General features: G+C 35.3%; 1 protein-coding gene across 2 annotated transcripts; it reads right to left on the bottom strand.

Annotated features, from left to right (window-relative positions):
* Positions 1–461: 461 nt before the first annotated feature.
* LOC111419718 (adenylosuccinate synthetase) lies at positions 462–24,469 on the bottom strand. 2 transcript variants are annotated; one of them, XM_023052579.2, is made up of 9 exons: positions 24,381–24,466; positions 23,862–24,265; positions 15,420–15,522; positions 10,101–10,386; positions 9,703–9,908; positions 9,495–9,649; positions 9,191–9,442; positions 1,608–1,728; positions 462–1,545 (listed from the first exon to the last, which is right to left on the bottom strand). In XM_023052579.2, the coding sequence occupies exons 2-9, from the start codon at positions 24,042–24,044 to the stop codon at positions 1,493–1,495; spliced, it is 1,359 nt and encodes a 452-aa protein (XP_022908347.1). In that variant the 5' UTR covers positions 24,045–24,265; positions 24,381–24,466; the 3' UTR covers positions 462–1,492. The 2 variants fall into 2 exon arrangements, with proteins under 2 accessions (XP_022908347.1, XP_071053364.1); XM_071197263.1 differs by lacking the exons at positions 462–1,545; positions 1,608–1,728 and adding an exon at positions 8,636–9,053 and having other exon boundaries at positions 24,381–24,469.
* Between the last annotated feature and the right edge of the window lie 246 nt (positions 24,470–24,715).

The raw sequence follows: 24,715 nt of genomic DNA, 5'->3' as shown, positions 1-24,715 counted from the left end.
TTAAATTTGTTCCAATATATTATAATTGTTTGCATTTTGACGTGTTTATTTCTGCAAATTCAAGTATTCAAGTCTAAGCAGTTATAGCACAACAACTGGAATTCATTTCAAAACTGTCCAAATCCCACCAACTTTCAAAATCGACCGGTCAGTTTGAAATGTGACCATTTCCATTTTAATTGTTTATTTTTAAGTAATTAATGTAGAAAAATATTGTTTATCAGCCACAATTCTTCATACATAATAAATATGAAGAAATAAATAAACATAATAAAATGTATAAAAAGTCAAAAGAAACTGAGAGACCTTGTAGCTATGAAAAACCTTTCAATGAATTCAGTTCGTCATCTCTTTGAAAATATAATTATCAATACGAACGATATTAATAAGTTTTGCTTATAAAACCCTCTGTAAATAAAATTTGATTATAATTACTAATTAGGTAATAAAATCGCAATAAATAAGAGTACAATTGTTTAATTTTCGCTTTAAACGCATAGAAATACAGTTTGATTGCATCTTAAAACACATACCATTAGACATAAACAAGATTATTGCGTTGGGATAAGCACGAAATACTCTTTTTAAGGAAAAAATATTTTGTGCAAATATTTTGTGTATAGCAGCTATTACAATTCATAAATTTGTGTTTGTGTGTACTTTTGAAATCCCAATGCAGGCACTGTACATAAAACGAAGCTTCCAAACATGAGAAATAACGTTCAAATTCAAAAAAACATCCAAAAACAAACACACAATAATAAATTGTGTGTATCTACTTGGAATATTTACATTAATTCTTTATTATGATTTACAATCAATGCAAATCGTTTTTCTTTTCTTTATTAATTTATTCACACTTTTCATTACCATCGCATCGTCTTGACTAGTAACTATTGTAACAAAAATCTAATAAAATTAAAGATAGCGCTTTAAATTTAAATACTTTTGACATTTATTATTTTTTTTACATTTAAATCATCTGTATAGGCGGTTAAGTACGTAACAAATACAAAAATAAAATCGAATTGTTAATTTATACATTTTTTTTTGGACCCGTGAGGAAAAGAAACAAAAAAGAACAAGAAGTCTTTTAAACTTACAGCTAAAACATATCTTGAATACAAAGAAAAAGAATTAAACACAAATACCATCTTACTATTTTTCATTTTTTTCTTAAATATGTTGTGATCTGTTTTGTATTTATTTTGTAGGAACATTTTAACTTATTATTAGTAATTAGATAAATGAAATAGTCCTAACTTTCGTATGAGAAATAGAAACGAAAAAGAAATAGAAAAGAAAACCGAAGGCGTTACTACACATTTCGCTGTTAAAAATAATTACAATTTCTTCTAATCTTTTTTTAGTTAATTTTGCGCAGAGTAACGTCCAACATTTTCTTTTTAAATATGTTTTATATTATTATACTTATAATCGACAAATCTACAATCAAATCTATATTTAACAAATTACTTATTGTTAATAACAATCATTGTACTGTAATGATGGATTCTCTTCCCTTACCAACTCCTATCCATTTCACTAAAAATAAATAAATAAATAATGAAATTTATTAAAATGGTGAAGTTATTATATAAAGTTACCTGGAACATCAAGATGATGTTCAATCGTTTCAACATAACGCTTAGCGTTTTCAGGAAGATCTTCGTAATCTCGAATTTTTTCCGTACATGTTTCCCATCCAGGTAATCTCAAATACTCAACCTATTTTAATTAAATTTAAAAATGTTATTCAGAATAATAAAAAAATCGGAAAACAGAATAAATAAGTTAAATAAATATAATCCGTTATAAAACTTAATAAAGTTCTCAATTTTTAGAAGATTCCAAGCATTTTTAAGAAACAAAATCAGAAACTTCCAAGTATTTCTGAGGCTTATTTAGATGCGAAAAGATATCCCAACATAAGTACGAAATAGTAGTACTAGAAAGTGTTAGTTCTAGTTTTAGTTCTAATCTTAGTTTAATTCACACCGGCCGTGAAAGCCTTCATACTTATATTATTAACCTTTATGGGGAGGATATCAACAAACAAATCAAGGATTTGGATAACTCATGAATTAGACAACGCAAGCTGTTGAGCAGTTTGGCCTTTCTACGAAGATGCAGAGAGAAGAAAGTAACGCCAACCTTCTTGAAGGTGAAGCACCACATCGACTCCGCTGCAGCACGTAGAATTTTGATTAGGACAGAACAAGCACTGCTACGAGAAAGAATCCACAAGACCTTCAATGATCTACAAAAAATAAGTGAGAAGTTACTACGACTCCACCTCTCACTTTCCAATTGTATATTCGGAGAAGACTGGGACAAAGTGGACAGACTAACAATGGAGAAGGCTAATCGCGAATTTCAGAAGACCAGTGACACACACATCAAGAAGTTTGAATCTCTGGAACGCCGGTCGCAAAAGAAGAAAGGTAATAGTTTACCAGTAGAAACAATCGTCATTAACAGATCGAATATCCCACTAACGAAAGACGAAACCTCTGTGCTCGCCAAAGGATTGAACTACGCAATCGCCCCGAAGAAGGTCCCAAAGGAGGAAATCATCTGCGAAGTGGAAGCAGCTGTTCGAGGGATGCCTGCACTGAAAGCCGAAGATATCCGACAAGAAGTTGCGAGAGTATTGAAGTCAGCAAAACCACCAAAATTCAACTTGACGGTTGGTGAAAAGAAGGCACTCCGATCTATAAAAGAAAAATCAGAAATCGTCGTGTTACCAGCAGACAAGGGGAATGCCACCGTTGTTATCGACAGGAAAGAATACGACGACAAAATGATAAACTTACTGGACCCAGCCACCTACAGGAAGATCAAGAAGGACCCCACAGACAAAATCGTTAGAAAAATGAAGGAACTGATAAAATCCACAGGAATTCCAGCAGAACAGCAGAAAGGTTTGTTTGTGCAGGCGCCGGTACCACCAAGAATCTACGGACTACCGAAGATTCACAAACCAGACGTCCCCCTCCGCCCTATCGTCAGCGCCATCAACTCCCCAACATACCAGCTGGCTAAACATCTTGCGTATGTCAGGGATTCTACACATTTTGTGGAATCGGTAAAAGGTGTAAAGCTGGATGCTGGGGATATGTTGGTAAGTTTCGATGTGGAATCCCTTTTTACTAGGGTACCAGTTAAGGATGCTGTAGAGGGTCTTCGCCGAAAACTCATTTCGGAGGGTTTACCAGGATACGTGCCAGATCTGGTGGAGTATTGCTTATCGTCGACGTATTTCAGCTGGAAAGGAGAATTTTACGAGCAGTTCGAATTTAGTTCTAATTTCTACATGGAATTATTCGAAGAGGACGCTTTGAAGAAGAGCCAGTGGAAACCAAAACTATGGCTCCGATATGTGGATGACACGTTTGTGATATGGCAACATGGTCAAAAACGGCTCTAAGAGTTCTTAGATCACTTGAACTCTCAACATCCTATGATTAAGTTCACCATGGAAACAGAAACTGCCAAAAAACTACCTTTCCTGGATGTGTTGGTCACCAGGACGACAAATGGAGATATAGAACATGGTGTATACCGAAAGAAGACCCATACCAACAGGTATTTACAGGCATGTTCACATCATCATCCCCAACAGAAGAGGTCCGTGATCCGTACATTATTTCAGCGAGACTATGTGAAGGAGAGAACTTGAAGAAGGAGCAACACTTTCTACGAGGCGTGCTGCAGAAGAATGGATACACTTCGAGGGACATCAACCAGGCCATCAAGCAGCGAAAGCAGAAAGAGGACACGGTAAGTACAAAACCACTTGGATTTATCTGTCTTCCCTATGTTTCAGATGTAACGGAACGAATTGCTAGGCACCTCAAGAAGAACGACATCGTAGTGTGGTACGGCACGGTCAGCAAAATTTGGAACACACTCCCGATAGCCAAGGACAAACTAACTCCATTAAAAGGAGCGGGAGTCTATCGACTATCGTGTAGTTGTGGGAAGGTTTATGTTGGCCAAACTGGACGCAACGTCGAGTGCCGCATCAAGGAGCATGAGAGGGATGTAAGGCTGAAGAAGATCCAGCAGTCGGCGGTTGCGGAACATTGCCATGCAGAGGGGCACCGAATAAACTTCGAACAAACAAAGGTGCTGGCTAGGGACAACAGATACTACCAAAGACTGACAAGAGAAGCCATAGAGATTCACCGACATAAAAATAACGTCAACAGAGAAGATGGCTGGGAGCTTAACAGAACATGGAAGATGGTGGTGAACACGAAGACCTCTTCCCGCCTCACACCGGACGCGACACAATTAGTTATTAATTAGTTTGTAATTAGCGTTAACTGATTATTAATTATATATAGTTACCGATTTTTTGATCTCGTCACTTCGAACCAGTTTCTGAAGAAGGTTGCAACATGGCATCCGAAACGTTAAACCTTTTATTAAAAGACGCACGGCAAAACCCGAAAGTTTCTAGTGTTAGTTCTAATCTTAGTTTAATAGATATCCCAACGTTTGGGATTTATTTGTATCCCATCCGGATTTTCAAGAATTTACATATTAACAACTTTGCGTCAAGTACCTATATTTACACTAACTTACAGTTTGTTTTTCTTCTATAATACCTGGCAAAATTAATTTCTTAAGGTTTCTGTTGATAAAAAATTCTAATTTCTAATAACTTTTTGAATCATTAATTAGTTGAGATTAAGATAACCTTCTTATTTTATTTGAATTATTTCAGTTATTATTAAATATAAAATTGAAAAATGATTACTTTTTTTAATATCGAAAGTTTAAGCGTCAATGTGACATATCTTGTTTTGAAAATGATATAACAAAATTTCCTGTTAATCTTGCCAACTGTTACCAAATTTACAAAACTTTGACAGATATAGCAAAAAAAGTAAAATGTATTATTTTTTCTGGCTCTAAACCTATAAACTCTACAATTTTCGATGAACGAACCTCGTCACATTCAAATCACATTTGAAGGAAAAGTTAAAGTGTTCACTTAGTTTCTGTATTAAGCCTTTCTTGTAGATACAACATTTGCTGATGAACTTTACTGACGCTTAGGATAAATGTTTGCCCCTTTCTTCTCGTATATTAAACATCAAACATGATACATTATCAACCAGTGTTCCCCACATTCTGTTCAAATGCCCATACCATTCTGTCTAGTAATGTCTATTTGTAATGTGTTGCACTCTAGATATTCTGCAGCTTCATTGGAGAGCGTCCATTTCTAAGGAACCATATTGCCATATCACTTTATTCCCTTAGACCACTAGGTTTATTCCATGAGCCCTCTCTCACAATTTTGAGTCTTACTGAATGTAAGTATGTAAACTTTTTGCACTCCCTTATTTGGCAGCCTTCAACATTCAAATGTTCCGTGTCCACTCCCACCCCTAAATATTTCTATCTTTGTTATGTTTATTTCAAGCGTTTATTTTATCCTATTATAGCGACGATACTAGCAAAACAAGGAAATTGTTGTCATATGCAGGTATTTATATTGGAGCAAGAGCTGCGCAAAATTTGTTTCTATGATATGTTGTTTAAAGTGGAGCGTTGATAATAACGACAATTTCTGCTTTGTAAGTGACGTTTCATTTAATATTATAATATAATAAATACCAAACGGTATACGTTTGGAGAACTTCGTCACCTTTATAAACACTTAAGGCAACACCTTGCAAAATTCATGGAATATACATCACTGTACCCCATGTTATCATAGGTGACGAAGCCATTCCACTTCTCCCTAATTTATTGAAACCTTATCGAAGACAACAAATTGATACAGATAAAGACTACTTTAATCAGATATAGATTAAATAGATTATCAAGAGCGCGAAGAACTGTGCAAGAATGTGCTTTTGAAATATTGTATATCAAGTGCAGAATTTTAGGAACAGCGATACAAACATCTACAGATGTTGCTGATGATATTGTTAAGTGCATCTGTTTGCTACATAATATTGTTATTGATAGAGAAAGCATTAACCATCACGTTCAAGAAACAAGCGCAACAAAGCAAGAAATATCACCCCAAGTAATACTGGAAGACCAAAAGAATATGCTGAAAATATTTAAAATGTATCTTTGTCGTAATCCAATTTAAATACTATTACTATTGAAGATATAAAATTATAAATTTTTCTGTATAAATTTCCTATTATTGTTCACAAAACTATGACAACAATTCCTAAGGAACCATATCACTTAGACCACCATGTACTGCTTCACGCCCTAGGTTTATTCCATGTGCTCTCTCACAATTTTGAGTCTTACTGAATGTAAGTATGTAAACTTTTTGCGGTCCCTTATTTGGCAGCCTTCAATGTTCAAATATTCCGTTATATTTTGTTATGTTTATTTCAAGCCTCTCTCAGCCTCTCCACGTCTCCCTACGTCTCCTTGCTGCCACCACCTCCTCCATCAATCTCCTTCCCTCCGCCCTCTCCCCCAGCACCTGCCTCCAATCCATCACCTCCTCCCTCAACTCACTCCACTTCACCAGCAGATAGTGTAGATTGCTAGCCCTCCCCACACAGCCTGCAACCCCTCCTCATCTTCCATCCAATATCTGTTGGTCCAGATACTACCCTTCTGTAGTATTCCTACGCTGCCCATAATGCCCCTTACTTTCCTCAATCTGTCTGTAGCACCTCCCAAGATTTTACAATACCCTCTACCTTCCACCCTTTCCTCAAAACACACCGCTTGTTTACCCGCCTCCACACTCACCTTATTTACCTTCATTTCTTCCCTTACTATATATCCCAGAGTCTCCCTAGCCAACCCCAACACCCACCTCCAGTACCTGGTCTGCACATCCTCCAAGAGCCCTTGCTCCTTAATGTTCTCTTAATGTTGCTCCTTAATCTCTTTCACCCTGTCTATCATTTTTCTCGATATTTCCTTCTTCTCTCTATTTAGGCCCACTTTTACCATCCTCCTGATAAACTATCTAGAGGATAGTTGCCATGGTTACGGCGGTTTTAAGCGCTCTCATTGGCTAAAAACTGGATTTATCTATCGGATAAATTTATCAGGAGGTTTTTAAAAGTGGGCCTTAGGTCCATTACTACCATCTTTTAGTTAAATTTATCTTATAGATAAATCCATCTACTAGCCAATCAGAGCGCGTAAAATAGCCGTAACCGTGGTAATAATCCCTTAGATAGCTTAACCAAAAGATGGTAGTAACGAGCCTAAGGCTCTGGCTAGTAGAAGGGTTTATTTATCTATAAGATAAATTTAACTAAAAGATGGTAGTAATGGACCTTAGTCTGCCAAACGCCGCCTTTAAATTTATACATAGAGCATAAAGCTTCCTTCCCTTTCGATCCAGTTCTCTATCCACCAGGTATTTCAATATATAAACTAGTGATGTAACGGATATTCGCATCCGCTGCGGATAATCCGCATTGTTTTGAGCATCCGCATATATTTTAACGGAGCTCCGTTACAATAAATAATTAGTAATTACCAATTCATAATTTACTAATTACTATTAATTACAATAGAAATATTATTTTCATGAACATTTTAGCACGTAACTTTTTTCAATAACTCTGCATCCGTTAAAACCGCATTCAAACATCCGCTTACGCATCCGCAAAATTAGAATTAAAAAATCCGATTCCGCATCCGCTAAACTCACATCCGTAACATCACTAATATAAATATTGTCTATCGCTCCCCTTCCCTTTCTAAACCCTACCTGACCATCTGGCAGGAACTCCCTGTCCTCTACCTCTTTTTCCAACCTCGCAAGCAATACCTTCACGTATATCTTGTACGTCGTATTCAGTAAGCTGATACCTCTATAACACTCCACTGTATCTTTCCTTCTCTTTTTGTACAAGGCACTTATTATAGCCGCCCTCCACCCCTTCGGAAATCCTTCTTCCTTCCATACCTTTCTCAACGCCATCCACAACCTCTCCCTCACCTCTACCGTTGCCTCCACTCATGCCTCGTTTTGGACCCCATCTTCTCCAGATGCCCTTCCCCTCTTCAATCCCCCCAATACTGTCTCCACCTCCTCCTCTATTATATCATCTTCCCCTTGTTCCCACCTTTCCTTACACCCCCCAGTAACCCCATAAAGTACTCCTTCCACTTCGTAATGGGTAACTCACTGGTAACTTCCTCTCTCCCCTTTCTTATCTTATTTATGCATCTCCAGACACCCCCTCCCGTCTCACCAGTTTAATTTCGTCCGCCTTCCTCTCCCTCAGCTACTTCTTCCTCCTGCATGTTTCTTTATACCCCTTTCTTGCTTCTCTATATTGATCCGCCCCTGTCTCAATTTTCTTCTCTTCGCCTCCCTGCATTCCCCAACTCACCACTCGTTTCTGCCAAGTTTAGCTCCACCCCTCGCACGCATTTCTTTAATATTGCATAGGATATATATACTTGAACATAGAAGCATCTTAAATATATAGGTACTTTACTGCACTATACAGTTGTTTTATAGTCCTCGCATAATCTTAATTTATGCTTGTGTTGCCTAACACTTTAAAGTTTAAGAAGAAAGGGGAAAAGTAGTTCCAACATTTCTCAGCGACAAGTAGTGCGTCAAGGTAGAGCTTCTAATATTATAGAATAACAAGATACTGTTGTTTGAATTTTTATAATGTTAGATCATGTTGATGTAATATTAATCATGATGTTGACGCCACTTTTAATGTTTAATTGTACATTTTGCACCTCTACTCACGAGATTATCCCCTCATGTCGTTTTATCATGGAAAAACGTCTTTAAGTGCCCATAATTAATTTTACTATTAGAGAATGCGATATATTGTGAATATAATTACGATAAGAATGACGAGATCGTCATCGACCTCCTAAGATCAGTTGTCCCCCCAAAATTTGGAATTAAGAATATAATAAAATGGTGAAGGGGGTTACAATCTTCCTTGTCTTCAAACGAGTTTCTGTCACAAATAAGCTGCTCATCATCAAATAAGCAAGCATTTCAATGATAGGGACAGCTTGTTCTTCCGCCAGGAGTACTCCATTTAATAAATTATGTATACATCCTAAAATAATGTAAATTTGCGATAATATATAATTTTAATTCACTTTTATTGTTTTTCCTAAATAATTAATTCTGTTTTCCGATTAAAGTATTTATTTTTATACCGTTATAAAAAATATCGTATTGGTTAATATTTACCTCAACTTTCGACAATTGCGATAAACTTGACGGAAACGATTCGATTTTCTTCCCATTTAGTGTGTATGCAACGGCAACCTTAATTTCTTTGAGTGTATCTAAAATATCCAACTTGGTAACGCACAGTGACGTGTACCCATTGACCATGTTTGTGTAGTTCAAGAGGACAAGATCTAACCACCCGCAACGTCGTTTTCTGCGTGTAGTTACACCAATCTCACCACCCTTAGTTTGTAATAACTCATAAACATCCTATAAATATTATTATTAAATATAAATGACACTTATATAATACTTTATTTACATCAAAGAGTTCCGTTGGAAAAGGACCATCACCAACACGTGTTGTATAAGCTTTAACAACACCAATAACATCTCCAATACTACTTGGTCGTAAACCTAAACCGGTTAAAACACCCCCAATACTGCAATTAGATGAGGTTACGTACGGATATGTGCCTAAAAAGATATTTATTTAATAAGAATTAGTTAATGATTAAAATGATTATTACCAAAATCTATGTCCAGCATAGCCGCGTTGGCGCCTTCAACCAGGATTTTTTTACCTTCTTTAAGAGATTTGTCAAGTAGGAAGACTGTTTCTACAGCAAGGGGTCTCACTTGTTCCGCGTAATCTTTGTACTTTTTTAATTCAAACTCAACGTCGACGTTTAATGATGGAAACATTCTTTGGTACATACTTACCAAAGATTTATATCTAAATAATTACCAAAAATAATTAATTATATAACATAAACAATCTTGGTATCTTATTATTAAAGTAATAATATAAAATGTATATGATTATAGTTTGGCAAGATACTTTTATGGTTATTATTAAAATGCTTTTTTGGCAAGAAAAGAATTAAATACGCCAATACAGTTAAAAGGACATAAAAGAAAAACGAACCTCTTAGAAAACTGTTCAAAGTCGCCTAATAGGTCGCCTATTCTTAGACCGTTTCTCGTTGCTTTTGATGAATAAGTAGGCCCAATTCCGCGTTTCGTGGTTCCCAAACTTTGACCACTCTCGCTATTTTCCTGCTCTTGTAACCCATCGACTTGCTGGTGAAAATCGAAAACTAAATGGGCGCGATCTGAAATCATTAAGCGACCTTTCCAATCCTTAATGCCCTTAGCTTCGATTTTTGCTATCTCTTCAAATAAACCGGGCAAATGAATAACCACACCATTTCCTATAAAATAAAATAAAATAAATATATTTATATTCGTTACTAAAACGAATAAACTAAAATCAATATGGAAATAATAATGATGGTTTCTATTTATTGATATAATTTATTATCCGCATTGAATAAGTTGTACCACCCAATACAATGACACTAAACCAATTAAAATAAACTTCTAGTTTAGCCACAAAACTATTTCTAGTATAAATATTTCTTAAAATCAATTTCGAATTGGAATTGCTTGTTAAACGTTCAGAAATGCAAATAAGACCCTGAAAATCTCGAAGTTAAATCGAAATTAGATTCAAGGAACAACTGTATAAAAGTTTAAATAAAGTTGGATATGTAGTTTACTAGTTCAAAGTCTTAGAAGCATTAATGCAACTTCTCCAAACTGAAATGAATGTCTTCAAATATACATTAAATTTTTTTTTTTAATAAAAACGATCTAAATGTTATTGTTCGCGGAAGAAATAAAAACGCTGCAGTTATCATGCAACGTAAAAGTCATTTTCAGGATCAATAAACGGTTCAATAAGTGATGACTAAATGTTAATGACTTATCCATTAAAATTTTGTAGCGAAAGAAAGTATCAATTTTGATAACCCATTTGTATAAAGAGTTAATTTTCCGGATTACATTTTACCTTTTGAACTTCATACAGATTTTTAGGAGTTGGTTATTGTTTAATTACAGCGTGATGACAAAACAGATCAAGTTATTTTCTATATTAGTAAAACTTTGTCTGCAATTGAGCGAATTATTAAACCACTCAACGTGAGCGTTTGATTCTTAAAACTTAAAAAAATCGCTAAAAGGATTATTCAAGGGTTGCTAGGTGGTTAAGTCAATATTGTTTGATCTTGAAATTAAGCATTGTAAAGAAAATGAAAATATATATAGTTCCAGATATGTTGAATCGATCGATCAACACTGTAAATGTTAATGAAATGGAATTCTGCTGATTATCGTTTTTTTTTGGTCTTTTAAAGATTATGTCGTTTACAAGGTGTAAGATTCTAAATCTGTGAGTTGCTATGTATCTCAATTTTCAATATGGCAGATGATTACGAACGATTTGGTTGAGTAACAATTGATCATCAGCATACCTTCACGATTTTCCCATTTCCGTTGAAATCAGCAATGGCAAAAAGCAGCATACAACTCATCAAACGCTAAATACATATATCAACAACATGCATTACAGAATCAAGAGACCTATAAGTAATAATTAAAATCAATGAGTGTTTCAGAATAAATGTGTGAACAAAATAGATTGACTCTGAAGAGAAAAGGACATTGTGAGTGTTTCTATTTATTTAGTAATAACAAGATTAATAGTAAAAGGTAAGGATAATAACTCTAAAGAGTATAACGTTAGGCGTGCATTCCAGAATGCAAAGAAAGCCTGACTTGTGTATAGTGTTACTAGAATAAGAAGCAACCTCGTAGTCACCTTTTAGTTTTTGGTGTATTAGGCAATTTTATCCGTAGAGAAAGACCCTTGCTTCGTCGAGTTTTGAATAACTCGCTTAAATGATGAATTCGTACGCAGGTGATGTATTTATAATTGAGGAGGATTAATTGAGAAAACTGAGGTTGATTAACATCAAAGAAGAACAAAAAAGGAAGGAAGACCAGAAGAATCAGAATGCCGAAATCAAATGAGAACTGTGTTATGCTAGTAAGGAACATCTACTAAGAAGGACGTTGCATCGAAGGACCCTGCCGCACCCAAAGCTGAAGATCAAAAGCTGGCTCAGATGGTGTTCAATATTCTTCATGAATTGGTCCCTATGATACTAGCACAAATCAGGAATGGTAACTAAACCTAACGATATTTTACTTCAGGAAAACAAGGTGGTGATACGGAATTAGTAAAAAGACTTTTGTAGTTTGCAAACAAAGAACAGATCCCGTATAATACCAGGATATGATTCAGAAAGAACAGAAAGATACGGCCATGGCAGGCGTTGCAGTTTATGTACGTTCGAAATATCCATAAAGATAAACACGTGATATTATGGAAATACATAACTATGGAAAAGTAATTTATGGCGCCAATTTAAATGCAAAAAATCCTGCTTGGAAAAGCCTCATAACGTACCAAGAGCCGCCCAACCAAGAATCGTGGTTGAACCCAGAACCTTGGTTGGACCCAGAAGGTCCAACCAAGAGCCGTAGACATGTAATCGATAGATATAGACGAAGTGCGAACTATGTTCAAATCACTTTGCAGTGATCGCCAAAATGTCAGGAGATTCGAATTATACTAGGACTCTAAAGGCAAAGATCACTGGCCATAATTTTCTTACAGGTTAGAAGAATACACCTTAAAGATTTGAAAAATGTGAAACAAAACCCTCCTTGAGGATGGGAAGACTTAAATCAATTCCTATGAAACCTCTTGAGGAAGATAAGAAAAAAGTCAGAACCCTAAAACGCCATTCAAAAGTACCAGATTGAGACGAAGATAGTTTAGGATAATAAAATGGAACTCATTTCCAGAATTATGGAAAATAGTGGTGTTAATCCCAAAAATATTAGTCTCTTGGCCCAAGGTTTATATATTAAAGGTTGTCTAAGTTCCTATGCTGCAATACTTTGATTTTAGTTTGTGGGCGAGGGGCAAGAGCAGAAGTGTTTCGTGACGTAAGCGATCACGGATTGCGCACGCAACCTCATGGCCATGTGGTGCTCCATGCCTTTGTTTAATTTGAATTGCTTGGCGGTATTATTTTCCACATGTGACGTAATGCGCAGTATGATTGCGTACGAACCTAGACAACCTCTTATATATAAACCTTGCTCTTGGCCAGGATGTCAAATATTACTGAAAAAATTCTGCTGGAGCGACTGCAAGAAGTAGAGGCAAAATGACTATTCTCGAAGAATCAATTTGCACTCACTGGAACTTGCCCAGAAGAAAAGATATTAGTCGATTACGGTACTATTAAATGTCGAGGTTTACGACTCCGTCTGACAAGATGACGTGTTGGCAAAGATGATCGAGGATAACCTGAAAAGGAATCTAGTCAAAGTCGATTTACTTAGACTTGACACTCTATTTCCAGTTATTCAGGTTAACAAGTCCTCCCTTCCTTTCCAACGAATTGCTGGACTGGTGACATAATATCATGATGACATAATATCATAAAAATGACAGAACCTTACATTTTGACAAAGCGCACTAAATAACTTTAGGAATAAGTTACATCTCGATTTAATTTTCAACAATGACCTTCTCTTACAAAATCAACGACCAGATCGAACATTTATCAATCAGTTATTAACGTTCCTTTAGTGTCGATGAATATCTCATATTATCCACAATTAAAATGTAACCGTAGACTAGCGTCATTGCTCGCTGAAACCCCAAATGTGCTCCTGGATTTGACACGATTGTAATCTAACCTATTCTCCCTCAGTCTTAGTATCTATTGAAACTACAAGCAGGAAAAAGATCACTTCTGGACTGGCCATGGACTGCCATTTAACGTTTGAGGAATCGGTAAGACATAACTGTGTTCCACTCTGATCGTTAAAGGGGAATCAAACGGGAATGCTGTCGACTAAGAGTTTGAAAATTTGGATATAAGTTTATATCTACCATTTACAAATTGTTTGAATGCCATTCAGCAATAGTTTAAGTGCATGATAACTGATATTGAGAATGTATTTGAAAAACAAAAATACTGTCCTGCAATTTTTTTGGACATCTCATAGACTTATCTATAAATTGGACAAAAATCTGCCGCGGAACTACTGTCAACTACTAGAATCACATCTTTCTAGTCAACATTCAAACCGATCTTGGCTAGAGTTATACAAGACAGTGTCTTAAGATTACTCCTTTATCTACTGTATACTCTTAAAGTTACCTTGATGGCAGACTGAACTGGAAGCATCATGTTAGAGAGAACGTTGAGCAGATTAGACCCCACAATAAATAAATCTACAAAGTAGACAAATATATGCAATCAAAGAATAATAATTAAGTCTATCTTAGGGATCCAATTCATTACTCATGCAACGTACTTAAAACAAATTTCTTAAACAGATTACCAATGCTTATCGTTATATAACCAAGCAAGAAAAGCATGATCACCTCGAATTAAATGGGTCTACGAAGTAATCCAAGATTTCGCTGCGACATTTCAACGTTGAAGTTATTTAGTTTCTAAACAATACCAGGAACTCCGAAAATTGAAATACTACATGTATTTTTAAACGTAGTTATGATTGCGTTAATAAAGACGTGCATGGAAGTAGTGCTTAGGAAAGTCAGCGGAGCAAGTAAAATAACACGAGATGCAGTACGTTAATCAATCTCAATGAATCTCCGGGATATGAATCAGCACATATTAAAAATCAACCAGCAATATGATCAATAGTTAAAACACAACACATTTCTAAAATCATTGGTGAATATTAGAAGTGAAGCTTCAAAGCGTAATGATTACTACATCCACATCATTAGAGCAGTTAGGTTGAATGATAACTGAGGAAAATACAAAACATGACATAATTTATCAAGCGATTATTATAATTTATATATTCATTATAATTCTAAAAATTGATTCTAATGAAATCAAACCACGAAATTTTTCAATTTCGAATAATTTTTATTTGAAAGCAATTTTTCACGATTAAAACCGGTTAATTTAAGTTTTACGAGTTTTCATATTTCATTCGAAATTTGACGGGGAAAATATTCTTGATGATTATTTACTGACGCAAATTTATCACGTGAGCGAACCACGTGCGCGTCTTTGGACAAAAACACTGAACGAACGCGCGTTTAACACGTGGCATTGTACCAAATGTCAAATAATGAAATGAAAAGGAAACGTGCGTGGACGCGGGCCAACTGATTCGGTTATATAATAAGTCTAGAACGATTGTTGTTGGGTCGTGTGCGTATTTAAACGTCACGAGGTCCGGGAAATTTGGTTAAGTTTTTGGAAGATATCCAAATTGCAGACAATGTTAAAATCTTAGATTATCAGCTGGTCGAAGAACATAAATTTATACTCACCAATTATTGATATACATTGGGGATTAATAATTCCGCTGGGTAATAAGTGAAAATCGTATTCAGCTCCGTTAACAACAACTGTGTGTCCTGCGTTATTTCCACCCTAAGAGAAAAGATACAAAAATTACATATAAAAAAAAGTTATATAATTATGAAAACTGAAACATCCTATACACATAAATATTTTTTTTAAACATTATCAACAACAGTGTCTGCCAAAAACTCTAGACACACACAGATTAGTTTATTTTAAAACTATCTTGTTCTTGACCTCTTCGGTTTAAAGGACGTACTCCTCCGAGAAGGATATTTTTGTACAATAGTCGTCATTGATAAGATTAAAAAAAATGCGGTTCTGACACGGATTAGAAAAATTATTCTATCTTAAATGACTTTTTTGTATTTAAAACCGTTAAAACCTTTTTTTTTAAGCGAGAAGTTTTAGAGGTTTTAAAAAGGTAAGGTGAAACGTAACGTTAAGTGATTTACACGGTCGGCAGTAACGTTTACAATTTTATTTTTAACCAAATTATTTTCAGTGATCTCGTGATTCGGTAAAACAACACTTGTTGCCACCAACTGACGTACACATTTCAAACAAAATATGTATATAAATTGAGGAAATATTTAAAATAATGTATATTTAAAAAAATTACATAAGTTATAAAAATGTAAGTAACATACTTATTACAATTAACAACATATTAGATAAATGTTTGTATATTAAGTATATGAACAACACTTTGAAGATTCGTTATATCACCATGTTTTGTTCAATAAAGAGATATTGAATTTATGTGTGATCAGATCATTATGGTACACCTCTAAATAATATTCTAAAAATAATTCTAAATCAATAATCTTCTTATATATGCATTATTTTTTATGTCAGAGAAGGGAATAAGGAGTAAATATTGGATAGGGAAAGATATTGTTGAGAGGGTTATGGTAGCGGTACAAATGCAATGAGACCAAAGACAGACAATAAAAATTATACATATAGTGTCTTGAGTTGGGTTAAATTATTTCGCCGCGCCTCATGGAGACGAATCCTGAAAGGAAACCTAAGAGTGAAGGGAGTGGGATAGGTACATTGAATAAAACATTAAACAAACTGAGAACACAGCAGTAGTAACTGGATGAAATAAAAAGCAGTATGTAATACACGAAACTCGAAAGCTGGGTGATAGAATCAGAGATACAGTAGAGCCCCGATTATCCGCGAGTGCCGTGAAATATTCTTTCGTGAAAAAGCAGATGTGTTTACAATACAGTGGGGAGAGAGATTATTTGGAAGGGATATAGGAAAAAGGAAGATGATATTCGAGTGCTTGATTAGAAGTGTTATGATGTACGGGGCGGAGCTTTGGGGGTGGAAAGAGCAAGGGCTGTTGGAAGGCGTACAGGCTAGGTATTGGAGATGGGTTTTGGGGTTGGCAAAAGAGACGCCGGAGTACATAGTCAGAGAAGAGGTGAAGGTTGATAAGTTAAGAGTGGAGGCGGGTAAAAGGGCGGTACGTTTTGAGGAGAGGGTTGAAGGGAGGTCTCAATGTAAAATTTTGGGGGAGTGCTGGAAAGAGATTAAGGCAGGGAAAGGGGGTTACGGGCAACGAGGAAGGGAGGAATATTTCAGAAGGGTGGGGTACTCAGTGAAAGCGGTAGATGATAGAAGGAGGGAAGGGATTGAGATGTGGAAAGAGCTGGAGAGCAGGGATAGAGATGTACAGAGGCAAGAAAGAAGGGGGCAGATAAGAGAGAGCAGGTACAACCCTAAGTACGAGGAAATAATAACGGAGGGATTGCCGAAGTACCTGTCGGTGGAGGGGGGTAAGGAGGGGAAGAGGATGGTGGCAAGATTCAGATGCGGCAATGAGGAGAGAGCGAATAGGTATTGGATGAGAGATGATGAGAGGGGTTGTAGGCTATGTGGGGGGGAGTGGGAGTCGTTGGAGCACCTACTGAGGGAGTGTGACGAGCTAAGAGAGGAGGTGATCGGCTGGAAGCAGGTGCTGGGGGAGAGGGCAGAGGGAAGAGAATGGATGAGGGAGGTGGTGGCGACAAGGCAGCGTAGAGAGATGCGGGGAGGAGATGGGGAGGTGTGGGATAGGAAATAAAATGTATTGTATTGTAATGTGATATATGTAATTGTAGTATTGTTAAAATTTAATTGTTTGTGGAATGTAATGCTGATTTTGTAGCAATAAACTTCATTATTAGTATTTACAATACGGGATTGGGGAAACAACAGTGCGAGATGTTTTAAAGCAAAAAGAAAAGTTATTGGCTTTTGCTACAGTTTCAAACAGTGTTTCTGGAATGAAAAAACGAAAAACAATGAAGAAATCCACGTACAGTGAACTTGACTCGGCATTAGCGGAGTGGCTAGCTCAAGAGCGAAGTGAAGGCACTCCTGTATCCGGTCCTAACATTGCAGCTAAAGCAAAAGTCTTCTTTGATTTGTTAGGACTGGAAGGAAATGTTGATGCGTCGTCCGGTTGGTTACATCGTTTTAAGAAACGTTATGGAATTAGGGAGATAGGTCTTCATGGGGAAAAGCTGAGCGATGATCAACAAGCAGCTGACGATTTTCAACGTGATTTTGAAAAGTTTGTAATGTCGGAAGATTTGTTACCAGAACAAATTTATAATGCTGATGAATCAGGGCTTTTTTGGAAGTGTCTTCCCACTCGCACTTTAGCATTTGAAAGTGAACATAAAGCGGCAGGACACAAAAGCAGCAAGGAAAGAATCACAATCTTGCCGTGCAGCAATGCTGCTGGTACCCACAAACTGAAACTTCTTGTAATCGGTAAATCTAAGAAACCAAGGTCTTTTAAGGGGACAAGAGCAGACAATTTACCAGTCGATTATTTCAATCAAAAAAAAGGTTGGATGAACCAGCAGATTTGTCAAGAATGGTTTGAAAAGATTTTTGTGCCTCAAGTACGTAAACACCTTGATTCAAAGAATTTACCAAGAAAGGCCGTTTTATTAATTGACAACGCGCCTTCACACCCTGCCGCAAGTGTGCTTAAATCTTCTGATGAACAAATTTTTGCAAAGTTTTTGCCCCCAAATGTTACTGCGCTCATACAGCCTATGGACCAGGGGGTCATTGGAACTGTGAAGAGGATATACAGAACAAAGTTGGTAAAAACAAAAATTGAAGAAGGTTACGATTTTAAGCAGCTTTGGAAGATATATACAATTTTGGATAGCATTTACGATATTGCGTTTGCATGGGACTGTATTAAACCTTCAACCCTCGTCAAATCGTGGAGAAAACTCTTTCCAAATATTGAAGTAAATGTCAACCAAAACATTGGTGAAGAACATTTATAGAACACTTATTGACTTAGTGACATCCGTTCCGGGAGGTGAGAATGTAAATCAAGAAAACATAGAAGAGTGGCTGGAATGTGACAAAAGTGAGCCAGGGTTTGAACGACTATCTGACGTAGAAATAACAAACAAAGCAATGGGAGTGAACGAAGAAAACGAAGAAATCGAAAGTGAAGAAGGCGAGGTGCTTGCGCGGATGATACATGAAACTGCTTTGCAGCATGTAGACGGATTGCTTCAATATTTAGAGGAGCAAGACGACGCACATCTGGCAGAAAAACTTATGCTAAGGAACGTACAATCCAGAATAAAGAAAAGGTGCTTCCAAAGCAAGAAGCAAAAGCTAGTGACCGATTTTTTTAAAAAGATGTAACTGACAGTTTTTGTCTACAGTACAGTTTTGTTTACAGTACAGTGATACAATACATATGTACATATTATTTTTTGTTTATTAGTAGTCTTTACTTTAGTCTTTAGTGATTTACATGTAGAAGAAAGGTTTAAGTAAAATAGTCTTTATGGTGAATTCTGTTTTGTGTTTCCACCTTATTTTTAGTCTTTTTCGGGTTATCCGCGATTTTTATTATCCGCGGCGCCCTTGCCACCCAATTCCGCGGATAATCGGGGCTCTACTGTATTTATACAATGGTAAGCAGACAATCCCGGAGTAACTAGGATTGAGTAAACTGTCCGACGGAGGAAGAGGAGTTTGAAATAAAAGAAACCTTCTGTCAATAACTAGAAAACATGTAAGACTCATCCCCAAAAAATGACATGATAATAATCTGAGATATGAACGCGAAGATCAGAGAACAGCAGAAATTTATGGGAACAATAATTGGCAAGCATCGTATGAACGAGGAGATTCTGATTAATTTGGCAGCGGGTAAGAATATGAGAATAAATTCAACATATTCCCCTTACCGGGATATACACAAAGCCATATGGTGATACCAGATGGAAATACAGTACACTCGCGATAGTGTGAACACAAAAATACAGTGGGTCGGTCATACTAACGAGGGTCTTCATAGAAACGAGGATGTAATTAAATAAATTAAATTTATTACTTAAACCTAAGTCAGTTATCCATAAACATTCCTAAGACTTAAAAAAATCTGTAATTTTTTTCTGAATATTTTTTTGAACAATTTTGGCCATAACTGCTTTTCTTTGAATTGCTTTCAAGGTGATGATTTCACTTATATTTATGGAATTTTGATTTGACCATTCCACAGCAACATTAAATGCTTTAGTTGCATCGGAATAGCAATTTTTTTTGAGTGCACTCATTTTCACCTTCATCTGAAGAAGACATTTCCACAACATCTGCTGCCTCATCCTTGTCCAAATGTTCCACACCTGCAGCAGTGTAGTCACCCTAAAATGTGCAGTTTATGATTTTACTATCGACTTCTAAACACTTAAGTATCAACTTACTGGAGCTACTTCCTGTAGTAAATTTATTGCATCCCTAATAACATCAAGGAACAAAGTTTTTCCTCATCTTAATTTTTACCTTAATGTACTTAACGGAATGTTATCTTCGTCTGCATCCTCATTATGTTGATTAACATCTGAAAGGATGTTTCTCCAAGTCTTCTCGATTATTATTGAGCTAATTGTAAGTTTTTCCGACGCCGCAGACAAATGTATGATTGCATCTTTTAGGGAAATCTTACTGAGTGCTGCAACTATTCCTTCTTCCGTTGATACAACAGAACTGAGCAAACTGTTTCTATAGTACAGTTTAGTGAGCCTTAAAATATTTTGGTCCATGAGTTGTATTACAAAGATCATCCCATCTTTAGTCCTTAGTTCTGTTACTGGTGGATGGAACGGCGCGTTATCCACTGGGAGAATTGCTTTCTGAGATAACTCCTGAGCACGCAGAAAACATCTCACCTACCTCTACGCCTTCTTAGACCTTTTGTACAGCAATGGGTTGTTAAAATTCTTAATACACCTAGGATTTTTTGATTTCCCTATCACTAGGGGTTTGAGCTTATGGAAGCCTGAAGCATTTACACAACCCATAAACGTTAGTCGTTGCTTCAAAATTTTTAATCCAGGAGCAGTTAATGCTAATGAAACATAAGTTTTGTCAGGCAATAAGCGCCAATACAATCCTGTCTCATCAGCATTATAAATCTGATGCCGCTTTAAGTCATACTCTAGAATCATACGTTTTAGATCCTCTTTAAAAGTGTCTACTGCATCCTTGAAAAACCTTACGCCACAACGGTGTTTAAATCTTTGTAGCCAACCATCGCTGGCCGTGAAAGTATCAACATTCATTTGTTTTGCATATTTCCCGAAATTCGTTAATTCTTTTCTTTTTCTTTAAACTAATTGTTCTCTTCTAAAAGTGGAAATGCTGATTTTTTTTCAAGGTGCACTTTTTTGATGGTTTTTGCGTGTGGACGGTTTGATGGTTTAACAACTTGTGGTTTTTTATACCACAAGTTGTTAATTTTGAAACTCCGTATTTTTTAGATAACGTCATGACTGACATTACTCTTTTACCTTCTTTGATTATAATGACTTTTTCTCTTAAATTCAAAAATTTCTTTAATTTTGACGCTTTTTGTTGCGTCACTCTGACATCGTCTTCTTTACTCTTTTTCTTCTCCAAAAATCAATTTCCATGGCTTCATCTCCTTAGGTAAGTATGGTTTTAAAGATGGTGTTATATTATGTATAGCTTGTTCCTTGTTGATACATTTCTGTAATTTTATAGTTGTCTTTCCCTTATCTATTCGTATGCCCAGGTTCAATCATAAGTTTCACAAGCTTGTACAACATTCTCAGCATATACTTTGTTTTCTGTATATATATTTCTAGTTCCAACTTTATTTTCATCTTTTCGCACTTCCTTTTCCAGTATTTAAGTCCCCCATTTAAGTAGATTCTGAACATCTTTATATCAATAAGTATTAGACCTGTTAGTCTGTATCTTTTTTTATTAATTGAGTCAAACAGAAGTAAATATAGAAAATACTGAAATAAATCAGCAACGACAACAACAACAAGAAGGGTCTTACAATGAACCTTTAAACACATCGTCAAGTATTGGTGAAATAAGAACCACCATTAAGGCGCAGAGAGGCGCCGGGTATTGATACTTCGGAAGTTATAAAAAACGAAGGAAATCTTTTGATCAATAGGCTATTCCAACTAAATATCTTTTGAGTAATGGATATAAAATATTTACATACATACTGAAACAGTGTCTACAGGAGTATGCAGAAAAAATAATAGAAGAAGGACAAAGGAAGGATAGTGAAGCAACTTTTTAATAGGAAAATGCAAGGAGCGAGATGAGAGGACTAGACGGACCGGGACACCAGAGATATGTTTGGGTCCAGATCAGGAGGAGGAAGGTCATGGATAGAGAAGCTCGGAGGCAAAAATTGAGAAAGGTCTGGGACCGATAACGGTCTATTGTTCAACCGCAACAAAGTCCTAACTGTGAATAGGTCGTAACAATAGAGAAGTTTAAAGAGAAGCCGTAGGGAAGCTTCCTTTGGGGGGAAGATGATCGCCCGAGCGTTATTCTTCCCACTTTCCTTATGGAAGTTCCACAATTCAATACAAAAGTTATCGTAGAGTTTCTAAATAATGAATGTTATATATAAATATTGAAGACCAAAAAGAAGTTCTTTTGCAAGGAGAAAAAACTTATTTAGACAATAGCTTCTTAAAGTTAACCGTTAAGCAATTATAATACATATAACCATAATAATATAAATGATACCGAGACACAACAAATGAAATAGATGTTATAAAGGTTAAAATTTAGTTTTAAATTATCGAATCGCTTTCGATAATGATTTCATGTCATATCAAAATAATTTCACGAGATATTAATTAATAAAAATTATCATACCGTAATCACAATATCTGTTATCGTATTCAGCGGTTATAAAATAAAGGAAAAGATTACAACACCAAGATAATTTCGTTTTTTATTTATAATCAAATGAGAAATCGTTTACTTTTTCTCGAAACTGTACAGCATAAAACGATGACATAATCAAAAGTATGCCCCACTACTCAACTTGACTTAGAGTCCATTGTTTCAAACGAGTTAAAGTTTATTTTATAAAACGTGATTAAAACGCGCGCGATTATTTCGCACTAAGGCCTCTCGAAAAAAAATTTTACGTCACGCGGCTATGACTCATCATCAAGGAAAAGTAAACATTTAAAATTCGATTAAAACCATCGTTTTAACATCCGAAAGTTTCCGCAAATTAACACATTAAAAGGAATGTATAATTTTTAGTTTACATCATTCGCGTTATATAAACGAATGACTTATATTAGAATAGATTTTAATCCATATTGAAGAACAAATTTATTATCTCTATGAATTAAAGTTTATAATATCGATTAGATGTTACAAAAAAAAAATGAATTTAAGTAATACGTAATTTGTCCTTGTCAGCGATTTTATTTCAATTAATATGAACTTTGTATGAAACGCAATTTTTTTAATATGCAAGGTATTTCAACATTTTTAAAAAGTTTTTATTAAAAAAATTGTTTAAGAATTCGATCGGGTTATTAATTAAATTGGGAAAAGGGCTTTAACCTATTCCGTTTACTCCAACACGTTCAGACAAGTTTAAACATGTTTCAGCGCGAAAACTCGAATAACAGTGAATCATTTTCAAGGACAATCTCCAGAACATAAAAATAAAAAATAATATTGTGTAACATAAAGAATATTATTAATTTATAAATAATTAATTCCTCTATTTTTATATGTATTAATTTTAACACATCCTGTATAATTTCAATCTAGTGAAAACTCATGTTTTATTGATATAAAAAAGGCGGTAAATTAAATTCTAACCTATACGTTTAAATCGAAAATTTCAACGTGTTTCGGTTGATAAGAAATATATATAATTCTTAATATCTTAAAGAAATCAAAATTATCTTTAATTCAATTTAATATTTCTTTTCGTTTTATTTTAAAATGCTAAAATAATAAATGAATTTTATTATTGAATTTTATATCAATCCTATATACACAGCAAATTTAGATTTTGCAAAATATATATAAATTAAAAAAATAGGGTTTTGCCTCACCTGACACCGGCAAACGACGTCTGCTTGGGTGGATAACATATCCACGACCTTCCCTTTGCCTTCATCGCCCCATTGAGCCCCTAAGACTACGGTTACCTTCGAGCGGGGTTCTTGGACACGGGGTCGTTTTCGCAACGAACCGTTCACGTTATTCAGCCCGTTCAGTTGAACCTCGGACGCCATTTTCAGAACCGTTGACTCGCGCAGGCAGAACGCTACTAAACAAAATTTCCTTTGCGAACACGGGGCCTCTTCTATCTCTATCTGTTCCGTTTGGCTCGTAAACTACACCGTTTGGACACGTTCGATTCCACTCTGATCGTGGGAGTTGATTTTTCCACTATTTTTATACATTTTCAAGAATCTTTTTTTGATAATAGTGGGATATTATTAAGGGTGGTGATCTGAAAAAGAATTGTTTTGATTTAAAAAGATTTCAAAATAATTATGTAATTCAGCGAGATATTACATGTTTTTATAATAATATGGTTTCATCGTATATAATGGTAATTTACTTACTTATCTAAAAATTGTCCTTATCTTGTTCGATTTTTGTGTAAATTCATAAATTTGTCAATAAAAGTCATCCTGCCAAAGAAATTAAAATATTTCAAAATTAACTTTTAAATTGACAACCAATTTGACAGCACGCTTAAAACAACATAACCTATTTCAGAGAAGATTTCTACTTTATCAATAACAAAACAAATATTTAAACAAAATATTTAATAACTATAATTAAAAAAATTATATTGTAAATTATCGTGTGTCTCTTAAGACTGCTAATTCCTAATTTTTCGTATTTTCTAGTTCTAGATCTAATATTAGTTCTAATGATAGTGCAAGTGTTAGTT

Source organism: Onthophagus taurus, chromosome 7, assembly GCF_036711975.1.
Source record: "Onthophagus taurus isolate NC chromosome 7, IU_Otau_3.0, whole genome shotgun sequence".
Classification (NCBI taxonomy): Eukaryota; Metazoa; Arthropoda; class Insecta; order Coleoptera; family Scarabaeidae; genus Onthophagus; species Onthophagus taurus.
This window is presented reverse-complemented; position numbering and strand designations above follow the sequence as displayed.